Genomic DNA, 17,315 nt, shown 5'->3' on the forward strand with positions numbered 1-17,315 from the left:
AGCGGGGTCCCCGCCGCCCCGGCGCTTTTCCAGGAGCGGGCAGGGCGCTTTTCCAGCGGCGGGAAAAGCTGGGCTCCGCCGGCCCGGCCGCCCCGGCACGGGCAGCGCGGCCGCTTTACGGCACAGCCCTTCCAGGGGAGATCGCCCAGCGGGAACCCCCGGTGTACCCCGGGCGGGAGGGGGCATGAGCGGGAGAGGGACAAGGGGGTCTCAGCCCAGCCGGCTCGGCTCGGTGGCCGCCGCAGGGAGGCCCCGACAGCCCTTCCGACCTCCCGTCCGCGCTTTGCGGCTGCGTGGCGGTGGGTGGGGGGCGGGGAAGATGTCTGAGCGGGGAGAAGCCCCGGCGGCGGCGGCACCGGCGGGAGAGATGCCGGCGAAGAAGCAGAAGCTGAGCAGCGACGAGAACAGTAACCCCGGGGACCTGTCCGGCGACGAGAACGTGAGGCCGGGCGAGGGGGAGGCGGCACGGGGGGATGGGGGGAGAGAGTCCCGCTTCGCCTCCACGTGGGGGAAGGTGGATTTGAGGCCCAAACTGCGAGCGGGCTCTGTCTGGAACTCTGCTTCAAACCGCCAGACTTTTAAAAAAAAATTTTCCGTGCGAACCAGCTGCATTTTCCATCTTTCTTGCAGTTTTGCATTGTGTGTCTTCACTGTCACGTTGTAGAGTAACATGCAGCACAAGTTTATGTGTGCAGCCTTTTGGTGAATGAGAAGTAGGAGATGGTGCTTGTAAGCTACTGTGAGCAGAAGGCAGCAGGGATGGGGTCTGGAACCTCTAGGTTAGGTGAAATTCTAGTGTTCAGAGCAAAGGTAATGTGATTGATGTAGAATAACTTTATACCTGACAGGTAAACTTAACCTGAGGTATCAAGCAGTCACTTTATCGAGTAGTTGCTGGTGTGGAGAGGGGTTGTGTAGTTACTGTGTGTGTGTTTTGTAGTGTGTGGAAGTTTTTTTCTGCGCTTATCCAGCAAGTGAGGGATCTGGACCGCATCCTCCACAACCTTTGGAAGTGGTGCCTGTGAGGTGACAGGCAGGTTTGAGATGTTCCACACTGCTGCTCTTGGGTTTGTTTTTCATAACTCAGCAGCATTTGTGGCTCCAAGTGTAATTTGGTGACAGGCGTTCAGGCTTAATTTGTTGTCAGTTTTAGGCTATCACTGAGCATGGAATAGGTTGCCCCATCCCTGGAGATGTTTAAAGCCAAGCTGGATGTGGCTCTACACTGCTTGGTCTAGTGAAAGGTATCCCTGCCCATGGCAGTGGGTTGGACTAGATGATCTTTAAGGTCCCTTCCATCACAAACCATTCTGATTATACAATTCTCTGTTGGTTGCCTCGGTGGTGAAGGGATTCCTTTTTCAAGAGTTTGTTACTGGACTCCACTACTCCTGCAAGACGGGGGATTCTGTTTAAAAATTGACATAATGGTTTTGATTTGGAGAAAGGGTTTCTTTTGCTCTGCAGGTGTCCTGTGTGCAGGTTTGTTGGTTATGTGGTGGTTGCAGGTGCCTGGTACAGTTGCAGCACACCAGCTGCCCGGTGTTCTCACGTTGGCTGTATCTGTCTAGTCCAGAGAAAACCTCAGTCTTGTCAAGTATAAAAATTCTGGCAAGTGTGCTTGGGAGATGAGAATTTGGCAACTCTGACATTTTTTTAGGATAAAGGAGATAAAACAGGAAAACTTAAAAATTGTTAAATTTGGTTCTGAATATTAGTGGAGGGTTGGCTCTTTTAGGGGCCCAATGTGAAGGGAATTAATCGAGATTTGGGCAGTATACTTCCACGCTTGTGATATCTTTCCTCCTTTTTGTCCTCTGAATGTCCTGTTTTTCAGAGCTGTTGGGCAAACAAAGACTAGTGCACCTGTTCAGCCTTCTGATAAAACAGACATGAAACTGGCACAAAGAATGAATGCTTGGTGGAAATTGGTGTATTAATGTTTGTAGTTGACCTCATTCCATATTCCTAGTGCAGTTGCTAATGCAGCTTTGTGAATCTCCTACAGTGACAGGCTGTTGTCTGCCTTTGTCTCCCTTAGTTCAGCTCTAGAATTTACCTGGCCTGGGATGAGTTGTTTCCCCCCCACTAGTCTGGAAAGTGAATGGACTATCTTGCCAGAAAAAAAATGGGAAAAGTTGTTTTTTAACAAGCTGAATGTACTCATACGGAAGCACGGGGTTGGCAGTTCAGTGCAGGTGAAGGTGAAGTGCTCTGTGACAGGTGATGCAGGGAAATGTCCTGTTAAACACTGCCCTGCAGTCAGACCACACAGGAAATTGTAGTTTCTGCTGATGTCCAAAGCCGATGTAAAATCTCTCAGCGGCTGGACCGGGTGTTTTGTGTATCCCTTTATTTTTCAGTTTGCCCCATTCTTATCTTATGCTAATGTATGGCAGGCCAGTTGGATTAGTTAGCTGATCAGAATTTAGCTTTTAGTGGAAACAAGTAAGTGTCTGTGGGAAAGAGCAGGAGGGAGAGGAGGGACTTTGTCTTCTGATGTCGATGCTGACCCGCTGCAGAACTGTGCTGTGAGTGGTGCTGCTGAGGGTGTGGAGAAGCCCCAGAATGGCTCGGTTCTTGGTAAGGTCAAGCCTCATGTTTTTACACAAACAACTCTTCTTCAGCACTTCAGAAGTACTCATTTCATCTGGATCAAAGATGTTTTCTAGGGCAAGCAGCTGCTTTATCTCTAGACATTTTCTTAAGGGCAGCTACCAGTATTCTGGAGAAACGTCACTAGATCGCAGTTAATATCTCTCCCTCTTGGATTAGTCCTCATGTGATTCATGTTCTGTTTCTAGAGAGGAATGCTATTATGCTGGCATTAGATTTAAATACATGAATCTAAATAACACCAAGTCCTGGGAGATCTGTACTTATGAACGACAAAAAGTGAAAAGGCCATGTGCTGCAAGATTAGTTGAATTTATACAGCAGTTATGATCTCTCTGTGACATTCTGTATAATTTGGCATGTTTTCAGGATGATGCTGTTAGTATTGAAAGCGGTACTAACACCGAGCGCCCTGATACGCCAACAAACACTCCTAATGCTCCAGGAAGAAAAAGCTGGGGGAAAGGAAAATGGAAGTCGAAGAAGTGCAAATATTCCTTCAAATGTGTAAATAGCCTGAAGGTAGGTATGTGTGAGCTTCAGGGAATGCTGGGCATCACTTACTGGCACCAATGTTAATGTTGGCTGTGAGACAGCATCAAGGTAGATACTTTTAAATAAATATCTTTAAGCAATTATGTTCCCTGCTGATTTGAAGCAGTTACCTTTCTTGCTTGGAATAGCCAAAGTTTTGAAGAAAAAGGATACTAAGAAATAGGAAACAGTAGATAGTGCTGCAATTAACCTTGTTTTTGTACGGTTTGCAAAGTTTTGTGTGATGCTGTGATTATGTATTGAAGCTGTAGTTACTAGAGATAAATATAAGAAGTCAGATAAACAAATTGAACAAAAACAGAACCTGTGACAATTCCATGCAAAGCACAGAACCTGCACAGATTTCTCTATGTGTTGAAAAAAACCCTGAACAAATCAACCCAACAATGTTAGAGTAACTTTTTCCTCACACTTAACCAGATCAGGTATTTTCTGTCCTCTGGCAGTATCATAACTACTGTGTAGTGCAATCTGGTTAATTTATTGTGAGTGTTGGGATCGTGTGTTAGCTCCTGATTCAAGCAGTATGTATCTTTCCTTGTAGCACCTGATGGCTTTAAGGGGTGTGGATTCATGGTCTTTACTCCCTGTTCTGCTGTTTTAGCTTAGTGCTGTTTCTTTCTGCACTGGTGACAGACTGTGGTGGACTGAATGAGTTTTCTCATTCATGACTATTTTACTCTGTCAGGATGTTCTTCTTTTTCTCATTCCTCAGCCTCGTGAGGACTATTTATGTGGCAAGATGGGAGTTATGGCAAACTGTGAGGATCTGTGTAGCTCAGCAGTAGAAATTTTCTGCACAATTGCTCTAAGATTATTTTTTTCATTCCCTCTCTGCTTAACTGTGGAGCTGTGCTGATGTGGCTCCTTTTCTGAGCTTTGTCTTCAGGTTGCCCTAGTGAAACACTGGGAAATCTGAGTGGGAGGGGATAAAAGGTTTGGAGTATGGAAACCTTCTAAATGAGCTTTGCCAGTGGAGAAATTGTGATACGAAGTTACACTGACAAAAGTATCTGGGAAACAAATTGATCTTATTGTGTTCTTGAAGTATAAAAATTGCCTCCAGGCCTTTGAGGGTGTAGGAGGAGGGAAGTTGTTTCATTTCACCAAGGTAGGCAGCAGTTCCTGTGATTCGTGTGAATCGCCCCCACAGATGGTGCTATTTGCAGCTTCAAGTTATACTTCAAACAGACACGGGTCTTTGGACACCCAAACTTTTAACAAGTTCTGAGCTTTGTTACTCATACTTATTTTCTGTCTGCAGACAAAAAGGTTAGTACTTTCCAAGTGTCTTCTGGGAAAACAAAACATTCCCTCACCCCGGTGTCAATCCAGACCCCACTGTAGGGTGATCCAAAAGACCAAGCTATGAAACTAAGCAATCCCTGGCTTCCTTGGATTTGGATCAGGGCCTGGGAACAGATTCCTGTGCAAGTGGAATCAAGCTGTGAGGGAGTAAATGTAGCATTTCAATTAAGTGGGGTATTTTTATTAGCTTTTTTCCCCATTTCTCTTTGGTTTGAAATTAATGGTAATAATAAGAGATTTGCATGTTAAGACGAAGACCTAAGTAGCAGCCAAATTTGTTTTTTTACTTCATGATTGAGAAAGCCTCTCTTCTTTTCCTTTTCCTTTTCTTCCATACTAACTTTGTAGATACTTTGGAGAAAACTCTAATGATTGAATGTTGTATGTGGGTTTAGAAAGGCACTTGTGACTTTTTGAGTACCATGTCATATATCCCCTAGTTTATATGTTTTGGAACTATGCTGTAAAGTGCAGGTATTAAAGTTAATAAAGGGTCTACATGATTTAAAGATCGTAGAAATTAATATTCTTTAGGGGTGTATAAATTACGTGTTTTTCCACTTTCGTACTTTTGGTTTTCCCCTCTTATTTTGTTTTTTAGCTTTTTCCTTGCGGAAACAAATATGGCCATTACTGTCTGCTTTGAGTGTTAAACAATTATGACTCAGCCTGAAGAACTCAGTGCTTGCTAAATATATGTTCTAAACACTACTTTGGGAGTTATTTTGAATGAAATTTAAGCATCTGGAAAACAAAAATACAACTTGGAAAATGTCAGGAAATAAAAAACTTCCTTATTTCTTTATGCAGTAGTAAGTTACTTGTAAGATGTACTGAAAAATCTCTGCTTTCTGTGAGCTGAATGGAAATAAAGTTTATAAATGAGCATATACAGCTAACACAGCTAGTACAGTTGCACATCCTCGTATATACATATATATTTTGCTGAGAGATCTTTCAGCAGAAAACCGTGTATATTTTGCTTTGTTGTGCCCCCTTTAAAGCAATGCCATTATTTTCCCTACCCTTTACTTCTGCTTAGGGTGTGTGCTTAAGTTGTAAGCAGCCCTGTGTTGTCTCAGCTTCTACTTGCTGTCCCCTGACCTGGGAACAGTATGCAATGACACGCAGAATTCTAGCTTGTTGGCGTGTAATGGAAACTAAATGTAACTAAACCTACTGCCCACAATGGCTTACTTCCACTTCTGGGAACTGGAAATGCACATGTGGGTTGTTGGTTCCCGACTGGCAGGGTGGGACACACGGATTAAAAGGCATTCATGCAGGTGATTATTTTTGCCACTGTAATGACTTCACTGCTTTCTGTTTAAAACCAGGTCTGATCTTACTTTTTGATTTAACCCAAGTTGATGTTGAGTGAGTAAGGCTGGAACTTGCCATTGATTGTTTGTTTATTTGCTTCTGTAGCAATTGGTCTGTTTTCTTCTCTGCCTTCTTTCTCTAGTGCATGAAGAACCTGGGTACTTTGGGTTTTGTGCCTTTTATTCATAGCAGGGACAATATGGAATTTCACAATTTTACTTTTGGACGAGTATCTGGGTCACTTCTGTCTGTACAAACCAGTGTCAGATTTGTGTCACATACTTGGCATCTGAGCATAGCCATCGTGTACGGCACCTAGAAGTACAATGTTTTGGAAAACGTCCTTTATTGTTTAGCACTTGGGTCAAAAATTAGAGCAGACAAGTATTTTCGAAATAGCTGTGTGCTGTGTCTGACCATGGGGGATGTTGGGAGTTTAAATAGGAGCAGAGCTTCTGCAGATATCCTGTATCTTCCTGCAAGAGCCTCTGTCTGGCTGCTTCATCCATCAAACACCAGCAAAACTGCAATATATACAGAGATTGCTCCTGGAGATTGTAGCACTTGGTGTGAGAAATGTAGTGTGGGTGAAGTAAGTAGACTAAAGACATTTGTCTTGCAGAGTAATTTTTTCCAGGGAAATAGGTTTTCTTTGCAAAGGCTTGAAAAATACTTTAGGCAGGTACTCAAATATAAAAATATGGAAACAGTGTACCACTCTGTTATGTATCTCTACGTATCACCTTACTCTGGGTCCTACCTAGAAAATCAGAAACTTATTGCAACTTATACTGGAAAAATATCCTATCTTGAGGGCAAAAAACATACTGCTTTTCACTTTCTGTATTTTGTTAAATTTATCAGAAGCAGGGCATATAACAGAGAACAAGGTTGTTCCAGAAAAACAAATGCAAAGCCTGCTAATATATCTCTGTAATAAAGCAGTGGGAACCCATTCATTTTACCTGTATTATCTTCATGTGATCTGTCAGAAGCACTCACTGCTCAGCAGCAGGAACTCCTTCAAGCAAAAATTTGAAACCAAATTATTATTAGTGGAAAAACTTTATTAAGCATTTTCAATTTGATCTCTCACAAACAAAACTTAAATACAGTCATAATTTAAGGCTACCAAGTAAAATTAATAAATTTATTGCTGAAAAGTAAAATTAATAAATGTATTTCACACAAAAGGTCATGGCCATGTGTATGCAATATTATGGCTTATGGTTTTCCTCATTCTTCATTTCTAGTTCTACTGGAATACTTTACAAATACTGAATACCTGTTTTGTCCTTCTGTTCTGGGGTTACTAAGAGCCCTGCTACTTTTCCCTTTCTTAATATCCTATATCCCTCATCTTATATAGCCATTAGTTTGTGCTTTTGTGTTATGATGGGTAATGCTTTGAGTTAAGCTTTACACAATTCTTTTAAATCTGTATTGAGCTTTGAAAGTTGTTACCTCTCTTAAGAATTGCAGGAGGGCCTTAATCTCTGAAAGATTTTCTGCTTGCTCTTTCTAGCTCTTCTACTTATTTCTGTCAATAACAGATACTACCTTTCTCAGTAAATAATGCTATTTAAAATTTTTTCAGGCTTCCTTTACTTTTCTTTTTCTAAGGAGTGTTAGACTCCCTACTCACACCCCCTCCTCGAATTTATTCTTTGGTTTTGGATAGGCCAGAGCTGCCAGGGCTGCTACTTCTTGTGTTGTCTCTGAAGTGCTGCCATTTGAAGGCTGCTGAACAGCCATCATGAGACACTTCCTTCCTGCCTGCACTGTCCCAGACAGTCCCCTGTGGGGAGGCACTTTAATGAACATTATTCTTGCTGAAAACATCCTGTCAGGACAGGCCAAAATACTGTTATCAATTATTAACAAGCACCACCATATTCATCACAATTCATAAACATACCTCCTTTTTTTTCTCTCAAACTGATGTAAGTTGTATAAAAATAATACTTGGCATTTCTCTGGTAACTATTTGTAAAGGCGGTCTGAAAACATTTTGTAGACATGAACTTTGTAGCAGTATTGTGACACACTGGGAGAAAGTTCCTTGTGTCTGTGACAAAGTTACAAGACCTAATTGTAATGTAATAGTTAAATGTGGCCCTTCTCCATCCTTATACCAGTATAATTCTTCTCTCTCCTGGTAATCCTTCCCTGTAATTGGGATAGAAAATGCATATAAAGATGACCTTAGATGCACAGGTCGCCTTACTGAAAATTGTAAACCAAAATACTAGAGCTGCAAATACAACTTGGGAGTTCTGCCAGCTTCTAGGCATAACTGAGTTCTTCCCATTTACTTTTTAAAAGGTTGGTGGAGAAAGAAAAGGGAGGGGTGTGTTTGTCAGAATATTCCTTTAACCTCCCTTTAAGACAGCCATGTTAAAATGTGGTGTTACAAAACTATGATTGTTAACTATTCACTGTCTAAAATTATACTGGCTGTGAACCCATTAGTTTGAGGAGGGAAACTTGTCAATGAAACTGTTGAATTTCACAGCAATGATATGCCTATGGGTTTGGTTGGATTTTTTATCTCTAAACTTACTTTACACGTATAGGAGGACCATGGCCAGCCTCTGTTTGGAGTCCAGTTTAACTGGCACAGTAAAGAAGGTGATCCTCTTGTTTTTGCCACTGTAGGCAGCAACAGAGTGAGTAATCTGTTTTTCATCATACGCCCTTCTGTGTGGTTCTGCATGCTTTCCTGTTTTCAAGCAATCCCTTTACCTGTGTTTGGTATGGACATGCAATACTTAATATAAACAGATGTATTTCGAAGATATGTAGCATCTGTTATCTGGGAGAGCTGCATCCTTTGGATTGTTCTATGAAGTCATCTTAGCTATTTGGTGATTTAGCTATGTAGTAAAGAAAGAAGTCATACAGTAATATGCATATGGGATAAGGAAAGGAGGTGCATAAAGGTATCTTCTTAATAAAGTTACTCTTCATAAATATTGTTATCTAAAAGTAGTGTACATATATATACAGGATGAGAACTGTCCGCAACAGTGGCTGGCTTATGCCAGCCAGCTCAGTAGCTAAATTCATGGCCTGTGTGGAGGGAATTTATAGACTTCCTCTGAACAATGTTTGATGTCATTTCAGTCTTGAAAATAACCCCTGAGAAGTACGTTTTATGCAAGTGTTGTGAATAAATATAAAGTGTTTCATTTCTAGGTTTGTTCTGCCTGGCAAGTCACCAGAAACACTAAGTTTAAGCAAAGTATCAGTGACTCATTACAAGACCAAGTCACATTAGAGATAACTGCAGTAATTAATTCCAACAAGGGTTTATCTTATTAAGGCAATTCAAAGAATAGTCTTCAATATCTGGGAAGGACAGCTGACAAGTCCTGGAATGGTGCTTTACTGAAACTGCTGTGGGCATTCTTTTATCAAACCATTTCCACCTGGTAAACAAATGGATGATGGATGAAATCTAAACCATAGAGGCACTCTACCTCTCCCCATCAGGCAGTCAATAGATGGGTGCATGTGATTACATTTTGAAATGTCCCAACTAAGCAGCAGTCTCTCTCACTTACTTATTTTTGGTTTGTTTTCTCCAGGTTACTTTATATGAATGTCATTCCCAAGGAGAAATACGTCTGTTGCAGTCTTATGTGGATGCTGATGTATCCTTTTAAGTTAAATACCCACATGTTTGCTTCTTCTTTATGAAAAATCAAGAGACTTTGGGCAGAAAACCATGAAAATGTTTTGTCTGTGATTTAATACTTTGCTCATGCGGTGCATTCTTTATGTTAGGTCCAAGTCTTGCCTCTTTCCCACATCCTAGAATCCCTCCTGTTGAAAAAATGTTAAAAACGCAGACTCAGGAACCAGTCTATATTAAAAATATCTGAAAACTGATTCTCCATCAGTTTAATCTTCCCAACACTAATATTTGTATAATGTTTCCCTGCTTTTCAGTGGTCTCAGTTTCCCTGTGAATTTGAACTGGGTTTAAAGCCTAAGAATTGTGTTTCATTCTCTGAAGCATTAATAATTTGTGTTGATCATTTGCAATATACCAATCATTAAACTGTGAACTTGGTCATGATTCATTATTCCCAATCAAAGGTGATGCCATGAAAGAGAAGGTCTTCCTTTTTTGTTATGGAACAGAAGTGAGCATTGTAGAAAAGGTGATGTTGCTGGTATCTGCAGGTGTATAATTGAATGTGTTTATTTTTCTTATGGGTTCAGAAGAGACTCCTGGGCACTTGGATGAAATAGCAACAGGTTTGTTTAAAATAAAATGTTGTTTAGAAAAATAAAAAATATCTCCTGTTTGTTCTGTGATCCTTAACTTGAGGCATTGTAGGCAGATGAAAATTTCTATACCTGTGCATGGACATATGATAGCAATACAAGCCATCCTCTTCTGGCTGTAGCAGGATCCAGGGGTATTATTAGGATAATTAATCCTATTACAATGCAGTGCATAAAGGTGAGTGTTCAGAACTTTGAGATACAGCTTGTGTTTTAGTAAGGCATGACACTTTTTTCTTCTAAGATGAGGGGAAATGGTAACTTGGTCTCTGAATTCTATCCCAGCACTACGTGGGCCATGGAAATGCAATTAATGAACTGAAATTCCATCCAAGAGATCCAAATCTTCTTTTATCTGTAAGCAAAGGTGAGGAAAAACCTCTGTTGTTTTTGTATAAAGATACTTTGGATTGGAGTTTGGTCTTGAATATGGCCAAAAACCTTCATGGGTTTTTTTTTTTTGTGAATGGCACTGAACAGGTTCACTTCGAAAGTTGAGAGCAAATCATGGCTATTTATTTTATATTTTACTAAATCCATGGCCTACAACCATAACTCCACCTATGATGTAAAGGGTGGAGTAAGTAGTGCTGCTTTTTAGGTAAGAAAAATCCTGAGCCTTGGGTTTGCTCTTTGCTTTCTGACAGTTGGATTGAAATTTTTCAGTTGTTGAATCACGTTGCCATCTAGTGGGGACCTCTTAACATTGCAGACAGCATTCACCATCCTGTTCATGAGGGAAAACGTGGATTGTCCGTTGCTTGGGAACTTTAACTGGACTCTGTAAAAAGCATTTTAGTAAAGGAAGTTTTTGGTGTAGTGTCTTATGGGCTTGTCCAGAAAGTTCTGACAGTCACAACTTCCTGATCTTGACTGTTCTGTTAAGTAAGGGAATGATCTGCCACAAGGAGCTAGCCTTCAGGAATTTTTGAGTTGGAAGCATTCACTTAAGGGGAGTCTTCACCTCAGTATATTTGAACTTGCCGATGAAGCTACATGAGAACAGGAGTTGGGAAGCTCTCTCATGCTTGCAATGGTCAAGTTGGTGCTCTGGGTCTGTAAATATGCAGTTTCTGTATATTTTTTAGGTTCTCTTTGTAATAATGTTTTGACATCAGCCATAGTACTACAAGTTTTAATATGCTATATCTGGACCAGGTGCTATTGCTGAGAAGACATGAGCCAGGAGATTATTTGGGCTGCTAGAACTTCTTGGCTGAGTGATTATTTAAAAAAGAGAAAACTATTTGGGACTGCGTGGCCACCTGTTTCCCTTCTGGGATTTTGGGTTTTGCTGTATTTCAATGCAATGTACTTGTGGAATCCAAAAGGGAAATACACTAGAGGTTCCCATTTCCAAACAAGAGATACACTAGAGGTTCTTCATTAGAAATTGTTAAAACTTCAAATAATTGGATTAGTCTGATTAACTTTGAAATACATATTGTTTATGTAAACAGTTTTTCCCTTCCTTACTGACTGTGGTTCACCAAGAATAATGTTCTAAAGGTTAAAGAATGGAAAATCATAACTTTTCTGAATGTCGGTGTTAGAATGGCAGAAAGGAATTCTAGCATTTTTTGATGCATAAAATTGTTCTTATGACAGGCTAAAAGCATATTTTTCTGAGATCAGACTTTCCTTTGCTTTTTGGATGATCTAAAGATCCAAGCATGTTTTTGCTAGAAACTGTCCCTAGGGGAGGGGGTGGGCACACTTTTTCAATTACAGAATTACTTTTAACAGTAAATTAGTTATAATAACAATTTCAGTTAATGCAATTCTGTTGTTTCTAACAAAAAAAAAAAATTAAGTGCTTTTTTGATGTTGACCGAAACACCTGTTACTCAAAGTGATTAAGCTGAAATATATTATTCAAATGTACATATAAAAAGCAGCATGTAATTCTATTTGTTCTTTATAGATCATGCATTGAGACTGTGGAACATCCAGACAGACACGCTGGTTGCAATATTTGGAGGAGTAGAAGGGCACAGGGATGAGGTGTTAAGTGCAGTAAGTGGAAGATCATGGGGCAGTGATTTAGATTTACAGAGGGTAGTAAGCAACTTTTTATCCTCTTGTGCACTGTTTAGATATTATAGCTACTTAAAAATAACCATCTGGAAGTGCATAAATACTGTTTTAAGGGGATAGACAACTTTAAATGTCAGGTGGTTTGATTGATGTGGCCACTTCTTACAGACAGGATCTGTGTGTTTCAGTAGCTGGTTTACTCAGGGTGCAGCCTAGAATGAGCAAAATAGGGCTCAGTGGGTCTAGAAAGAGTAAAAACATTTCATGATGGTCCCACTTTTGAAGTTCTTGAGTTCTCATCAAGTCAAAGCAGCATAAGCAAATGAACTTGGAGAGGCACAGTAGTGAAGGAAAGAAGTTGTTTGAGTTAAATTGTTTTTCAGTGGCTGTGAGTAGACACTGGTACCCAGCAAACATCAACTAGAATAGTTAACTTTTAATATGCTGTTCTTAAGAACTCTTTCCATTCCTGTTGCGTGACCTGTTGTGAAAGGTGAGGGGTGCATCTGTAGAAAACCTGACTGTATTATTCACCGATGTTGTAGCCCTGGAATTCTGCCAAAGTTGCTTCTAGGGAACTTAGTGAAGCAGGAGAACTAGCTCTAGATTCACTGTCTGTCAGTGCTGTTGAATATGTCTCTCTTTAGAGACACTAAATATAATTATTAAGATGCTGTGCTGCTTTGCAATAAGGTGGATTACATTCTTAGTGTTTTTCTATTTGAAATATTCACTTTTATTGCATGCTCTATGCATAAAATTCTGTTTGATGGAAGTGATGGAATAAAATCTGAGTTGATGTAATCCAGCATAGGATGGGAGTACTCAAAATTATTTTATATACATAGGATTACGATCTTCTTGGTGAAAAAATCATGTCCTGTGGGATGGATCACTCTCTAAAACTCTGGAGAATCAATTCCAAGAGAATGATTAATGCTATCAAAGAGTCTTATGAGTACAACCCAAACAAAACCAACAGGTATGTAGTCTTCATCTCCTTGTCTGTCTTTACAACACATCAATACTCCTATCAATGGTCCAGGTTAATTCCTTTCCTTATTGGGAATCTTTGGGTAGTGACATGGATGTTGAATCTCACTGGATTGTGTGTCTTATTATTGTTGGCTTCACTGGAATTTTATTGAATTCTGATTCAAAATCCCAATTTTTTTATTTTTAAATATCTCAATTGTTTCTTATTTGCTAGACTAGAAAATGTCTAGAATTATCTTAAAGCTTGTATTTCATGCATTTCAAGATGTCAGTATCTTTTCTTCATATAATCTCATCTCAAAATTTCTAGAAGGGAATCAAATCTGTGTAATTAAATGTGACAAATAATCTTATATTGAGTAGTTAATTATTGTGTATTTTTTTACTTTGGGGTGGGAAAAAAGCTGTTTACATAGTAATAACTTTAATTTTCATCATTCTCTGGTTTGACCTCAGATATGAGTAAATTATCAACTAAACATAGCAATTAGATATGAGATAAATTCTCCTTTATGAAGTTCTTCAACTTTTTGATCTTAACTTCCAGTTAAACCATTGAGAGAATTGAAGAGTCTAAAACACAGTGAACATGTTCAGCAATGAGACTAGCTGTGAAAATACTCTGGCTTTTTTTGGTAATGTTACCAAATATTAAATGATGCTTTTTAGCGTGCTTTTTTAAAAATGATTATTTTTTTTAAAGTGTGCATTTCTATTTAACAATTTGGATGTTGCAGAAGCAGCATCAGGAAGACTGAGCTTTAATTAGTTCTTGAAGTATTTGGTGACAGACATTGTATTCAGCATCTGAAGGAGTAGTTTTACTCAGCACTATCTCTGCACAGTCTTTTACGTGGGAAACTTAGTTATTTCATTAGGAATGAGGATGAAAACAAGGACTCTTCCTATTACTATTAAAAAGAAAAACAAGCTGCATACAAAGTCTACTTTGTTATAAAACTGTTAAAAAGCTGGGCTTGTTCTTTTAACATTGAAATATGTTAAAACTGATTATTAAAAATTACATTTGTGCTTCTGTGTTTGTTTTTCTAAATCTCACTTGGCAATTTTCTCCACAGGCCTTTTGTTTCCCAGAAAATTCACTTTCCTGACTTTTCTACAAGAGACATACATAGAAACTATGTTGACTGTGTACGGTGGCTGGGAGACCTCATTCTTTCCAAGGTAATCTGCAGCTTTTTCAGCTACATTACATTTATTTGTTGGTCCTGAGGATCCCTACACCTTAGAAATGTTATTAGCGTGTGGGTCTTAGGTTAAATTACTGCCTTGCGTCAAATGATTTTTGGAGTGTGCTGGGAATTTTGTTACATATCAGGATGTGTGGGTAAGCAGCTTATACTTAAAAAGCAAAATTCTTACTACAGCTGTACTCTGTTACAAGTAAAGAGTTTCTGGCTAACCAGAATCTGCACAGAACATGTGGAAAGGGAATCTCTAGATACTATGTAGGGATCCTGCTAAAGAGTGAGATGAGGAGTAACCATAATGGAGTAACTTTGATTAATGTATTGTGTCCACTAGTAACATTGGCTTGCAGATATTAAAGCAGGCAGTCAACTTCCTTGATGCCAGCAATTGGTGAGTGGACTGTCCTGTTAGTCAGAGGGATTGGGTAAACTATCCTCAAACCAATGTAAGTTTAAGCTGCCTATGAAATTGTGTTTGAGCACATCTGGGTGACTTCATCTGAAGAGGGTGAGGGAGGGCTCCTGCAGTCCCTGGCAAAGCTGTGAGGGCATCAGGTTGCCAGTGATGGACAGTGATTATTGTTGGTGATGTGGCTGTGATCTAAGGGCAGAGGTGAGATTTTCAGTTCTGCTTTTCATAGTCATTGGGGAAGATGTGAGATCAAATGTTTGCTTCTAGTTGGACTGATTCTGCAGTATAAATTACAGATAATTTTTCTTTTCATTGTTTCACTCCAGTCTTGTGAAAATGCCATTGTTTGCTGGAAGCCTGGCAAGATGGAAGATGATATAGATAAAATCAAGCCCAGTGAGTCAAACGTGACCATTCTTGGGAGATTTGATTATAGCCAGTGTGACATATGGTACATGAGATTTTCTATGGATTTCTGGCAAAAGGTACGTGTCTGACTTTGCTGTATTTGAAGGTGTGTAGCTTTTCACTGATTACATGTTTATGGGTACAGAAAGGGTCTTGGTTCATGTGATGTTTGAGAAACAGAATGGTTTGCTGTAAGGGACTTTATATGAGCCTGCAGGAGCTCCAGATTTTTCATTCTGGGTTCTGCCTGTGGGAAAAAATTCCACAAAATAAATACTAATTTTCCACCAGAAATAAGTTATCTGATGTCTTCACCCCCTGTCTGCAGAGATTGATAAAATGGAAGAAAGGAGACAAATTCTACAGCCTTTCTGAGTCCTCCAACAAACTCATTAAGTCATTCATGTTTAAATGTTCACACATAGTTTGTCAGCTCTAGAGCCTTTATAAAATTCTGATTTTATTCTTTGAGGGAGTATTTTAAAACCTCTTTATCCTCTGCTTTCTTTTCAAGATGCTTGCTCTGGGCAATCAAGTTGGCAAACTTTATGTTTGGGATTTAGAAATAGAGGACCCACATAAAGCCAAGTGAGTACTTTATTTTGTTTCTGCTAAGTCAGGGAGTTGGGGTACTTCTCTGTTTCCTTTCCTGATTATAGAGAAATTCTTTACAGTACTACTTACTTTCCATTATAAGTAGTAGGGAAATAAATATTGTGAGCCCTTGAAGGTCAATGTTTATTATATCTCACTGATTTATAATTTATATTATAATAAAGCCAAGAGGTCCCAGTTGGATTATGCTGGCTACCATGGGTAGATATAGTAAAAGGCAATTTATTTCTCTAATAAAATTTTCGCTAATTGGGTGGAAATTTTGCAAAGATGTTAGGAGAAGATGTGCCAGGTTGGTGTAGCACATGACAAAGGCAAGATAGGTGGCAGGACTGGAGTAAAAAAGGAGAGTGTAAAGCTGAGCTATGAGCACAGTGTGGAGAAAACACTATGGCTTTCTCCTTCCTCACGTGTGCTGCCAGGCAATTTCACAGATGTCTCTTAGATACATAAAGGCATGTATATATGTGTGTAAACATACAAATGCAAAAAAACCCCGAACACAAAAAAAGGCCATGAACAAACCCACTCACAGAAAAATATTGTATATAAAATGGATATACACTGTATATATAAATACTTAATGCATTTTATTTTTATATACCCTATATATTATACATATCTTGATATATTTATATATAATCCATGTAAATATGTATATGTGAATACATTAATGTATAAAATTCCTGGAAGTGCTACAGTCTTTAATCACACGATTCTGATTTTTCTTTCCTAACCCTGTGAAATAACACTGATTATGACATCCTAAATAATGTAATTCAATAAGCTTTCAATCTTTGCTTCAATAAAAATTGGGTGGATGAGAAACAACTGTGGGTGGACAGGCAACTGCTTTCCCAATCCTCATCTGGAATACAAAATACACCATGAAGGCCATAATCCTGTTGCCTCCTAGGTCACATAAATAAGGGATTACCGAAACAGCGCTCCATAATGTAGTAGGAAGATTTAACATTGCAGCTGAATAATTTTCTTTTCTTTCTAGGTGTACGACCCTTACTCACCCCAAGTGTGTTGCTGCCATCCGACAGACCAGTTTTAGCAGGGATAGCAGTATCCTTATAGCTGTGTGTGATGATGCCAGTATCTGGCGCTGGGACAGATTACGATAAAGTACTTTTTCTTAATTCATAGAAGAAAATATATTTTCAAATTATAATATAGTCTGTTAACATGCTAGTACAGTAGATGCATTTAGTGTAGACTTTCTCGAAGGTTCAGCAGGCTGGAGCTGGACTTAGTGATGTTTACATTCTGTGTATTGTTCTGCTTGAAATTGCTGCTTTTAATAAAAAGAAGTATTTTTGTAAAGTTTTCTGAATTGTCCCTATTAATTATTTCCCACAAGAAGTTTTCACTTCTGGCCTAGGAAATTTCTTTGTTAGACTTAAGACATGAATGTATGTCAACTTGCTAGAAATTTGGTATATTTATGCTTGCAGTTGTATTTTGTGCCTTTCAAAAACCTAATGAAGCATTTATTCAAGGACAACACAAAGGAAATGCTACTCTTAAGA

The 17,315-nt window shown here is 39.2% G+C and overlaps 1 protein-coding gene across 2 annotated transcripts; it reads left to right on the forward strand.

The window, feature by feature from the left end:
• Positions 1-290: 290 nt before the first annotated feature.
• Positions 291-17,112, forward strand: EED (embryonic ectoderm development). Of its 2 annotated transcripts, none has more exons than XM_039718545.1 (12): positions 291-439; positions 2,986-3,138; positions 8,379-8,471; positions 9,393-9,458; positions 10,151-10,276; positions 10,384-10,465; positions 12,023-12,156; positions 12,984-13,117; positions 14,211-14,316; positions 15,081-15,239; positions 15,677-15,750; positions 16,784-17,112. In XM_039718545.1, the coding sequence occupies exons 1-12, from the start codon at positions 320-322 to the stop codon at positions 16,908-16,910; spliced, it is 1,374 nt and encodes a 457-aa protein (XP_039574479.1). In that variant the 5' UTR covers positions 291-319; the 3' UTR covers positions 16,911-17,112. The 2 variants fall into 2 exon arrangements, with proteins under 2 accessions (XP_039574479.1, XP_039574480.1); XM_039718546.1 differs by having other exon boundaries at positions 300-439; positions 12,023-12,114.
• The last annotated feature ends 203 nt before the right edge of the window (positions 17,113-17,315 follow it).

Source organism: Passer montanus, unplaced genomic scaffold (assembly GCF_014805655.1).
Source record: "Passer montanus isolate IOZ18808 unplaced genomic scaffold, ASM1480565v1 scaffold4, whole genome shotgun sequence".
NCBI classification, from domain to species: domain Eukaryota; kingdom Metazoa; phylum Chordata; class Aves; order Passeriformes; family Passeridae; genus Passer; species Passer montanus.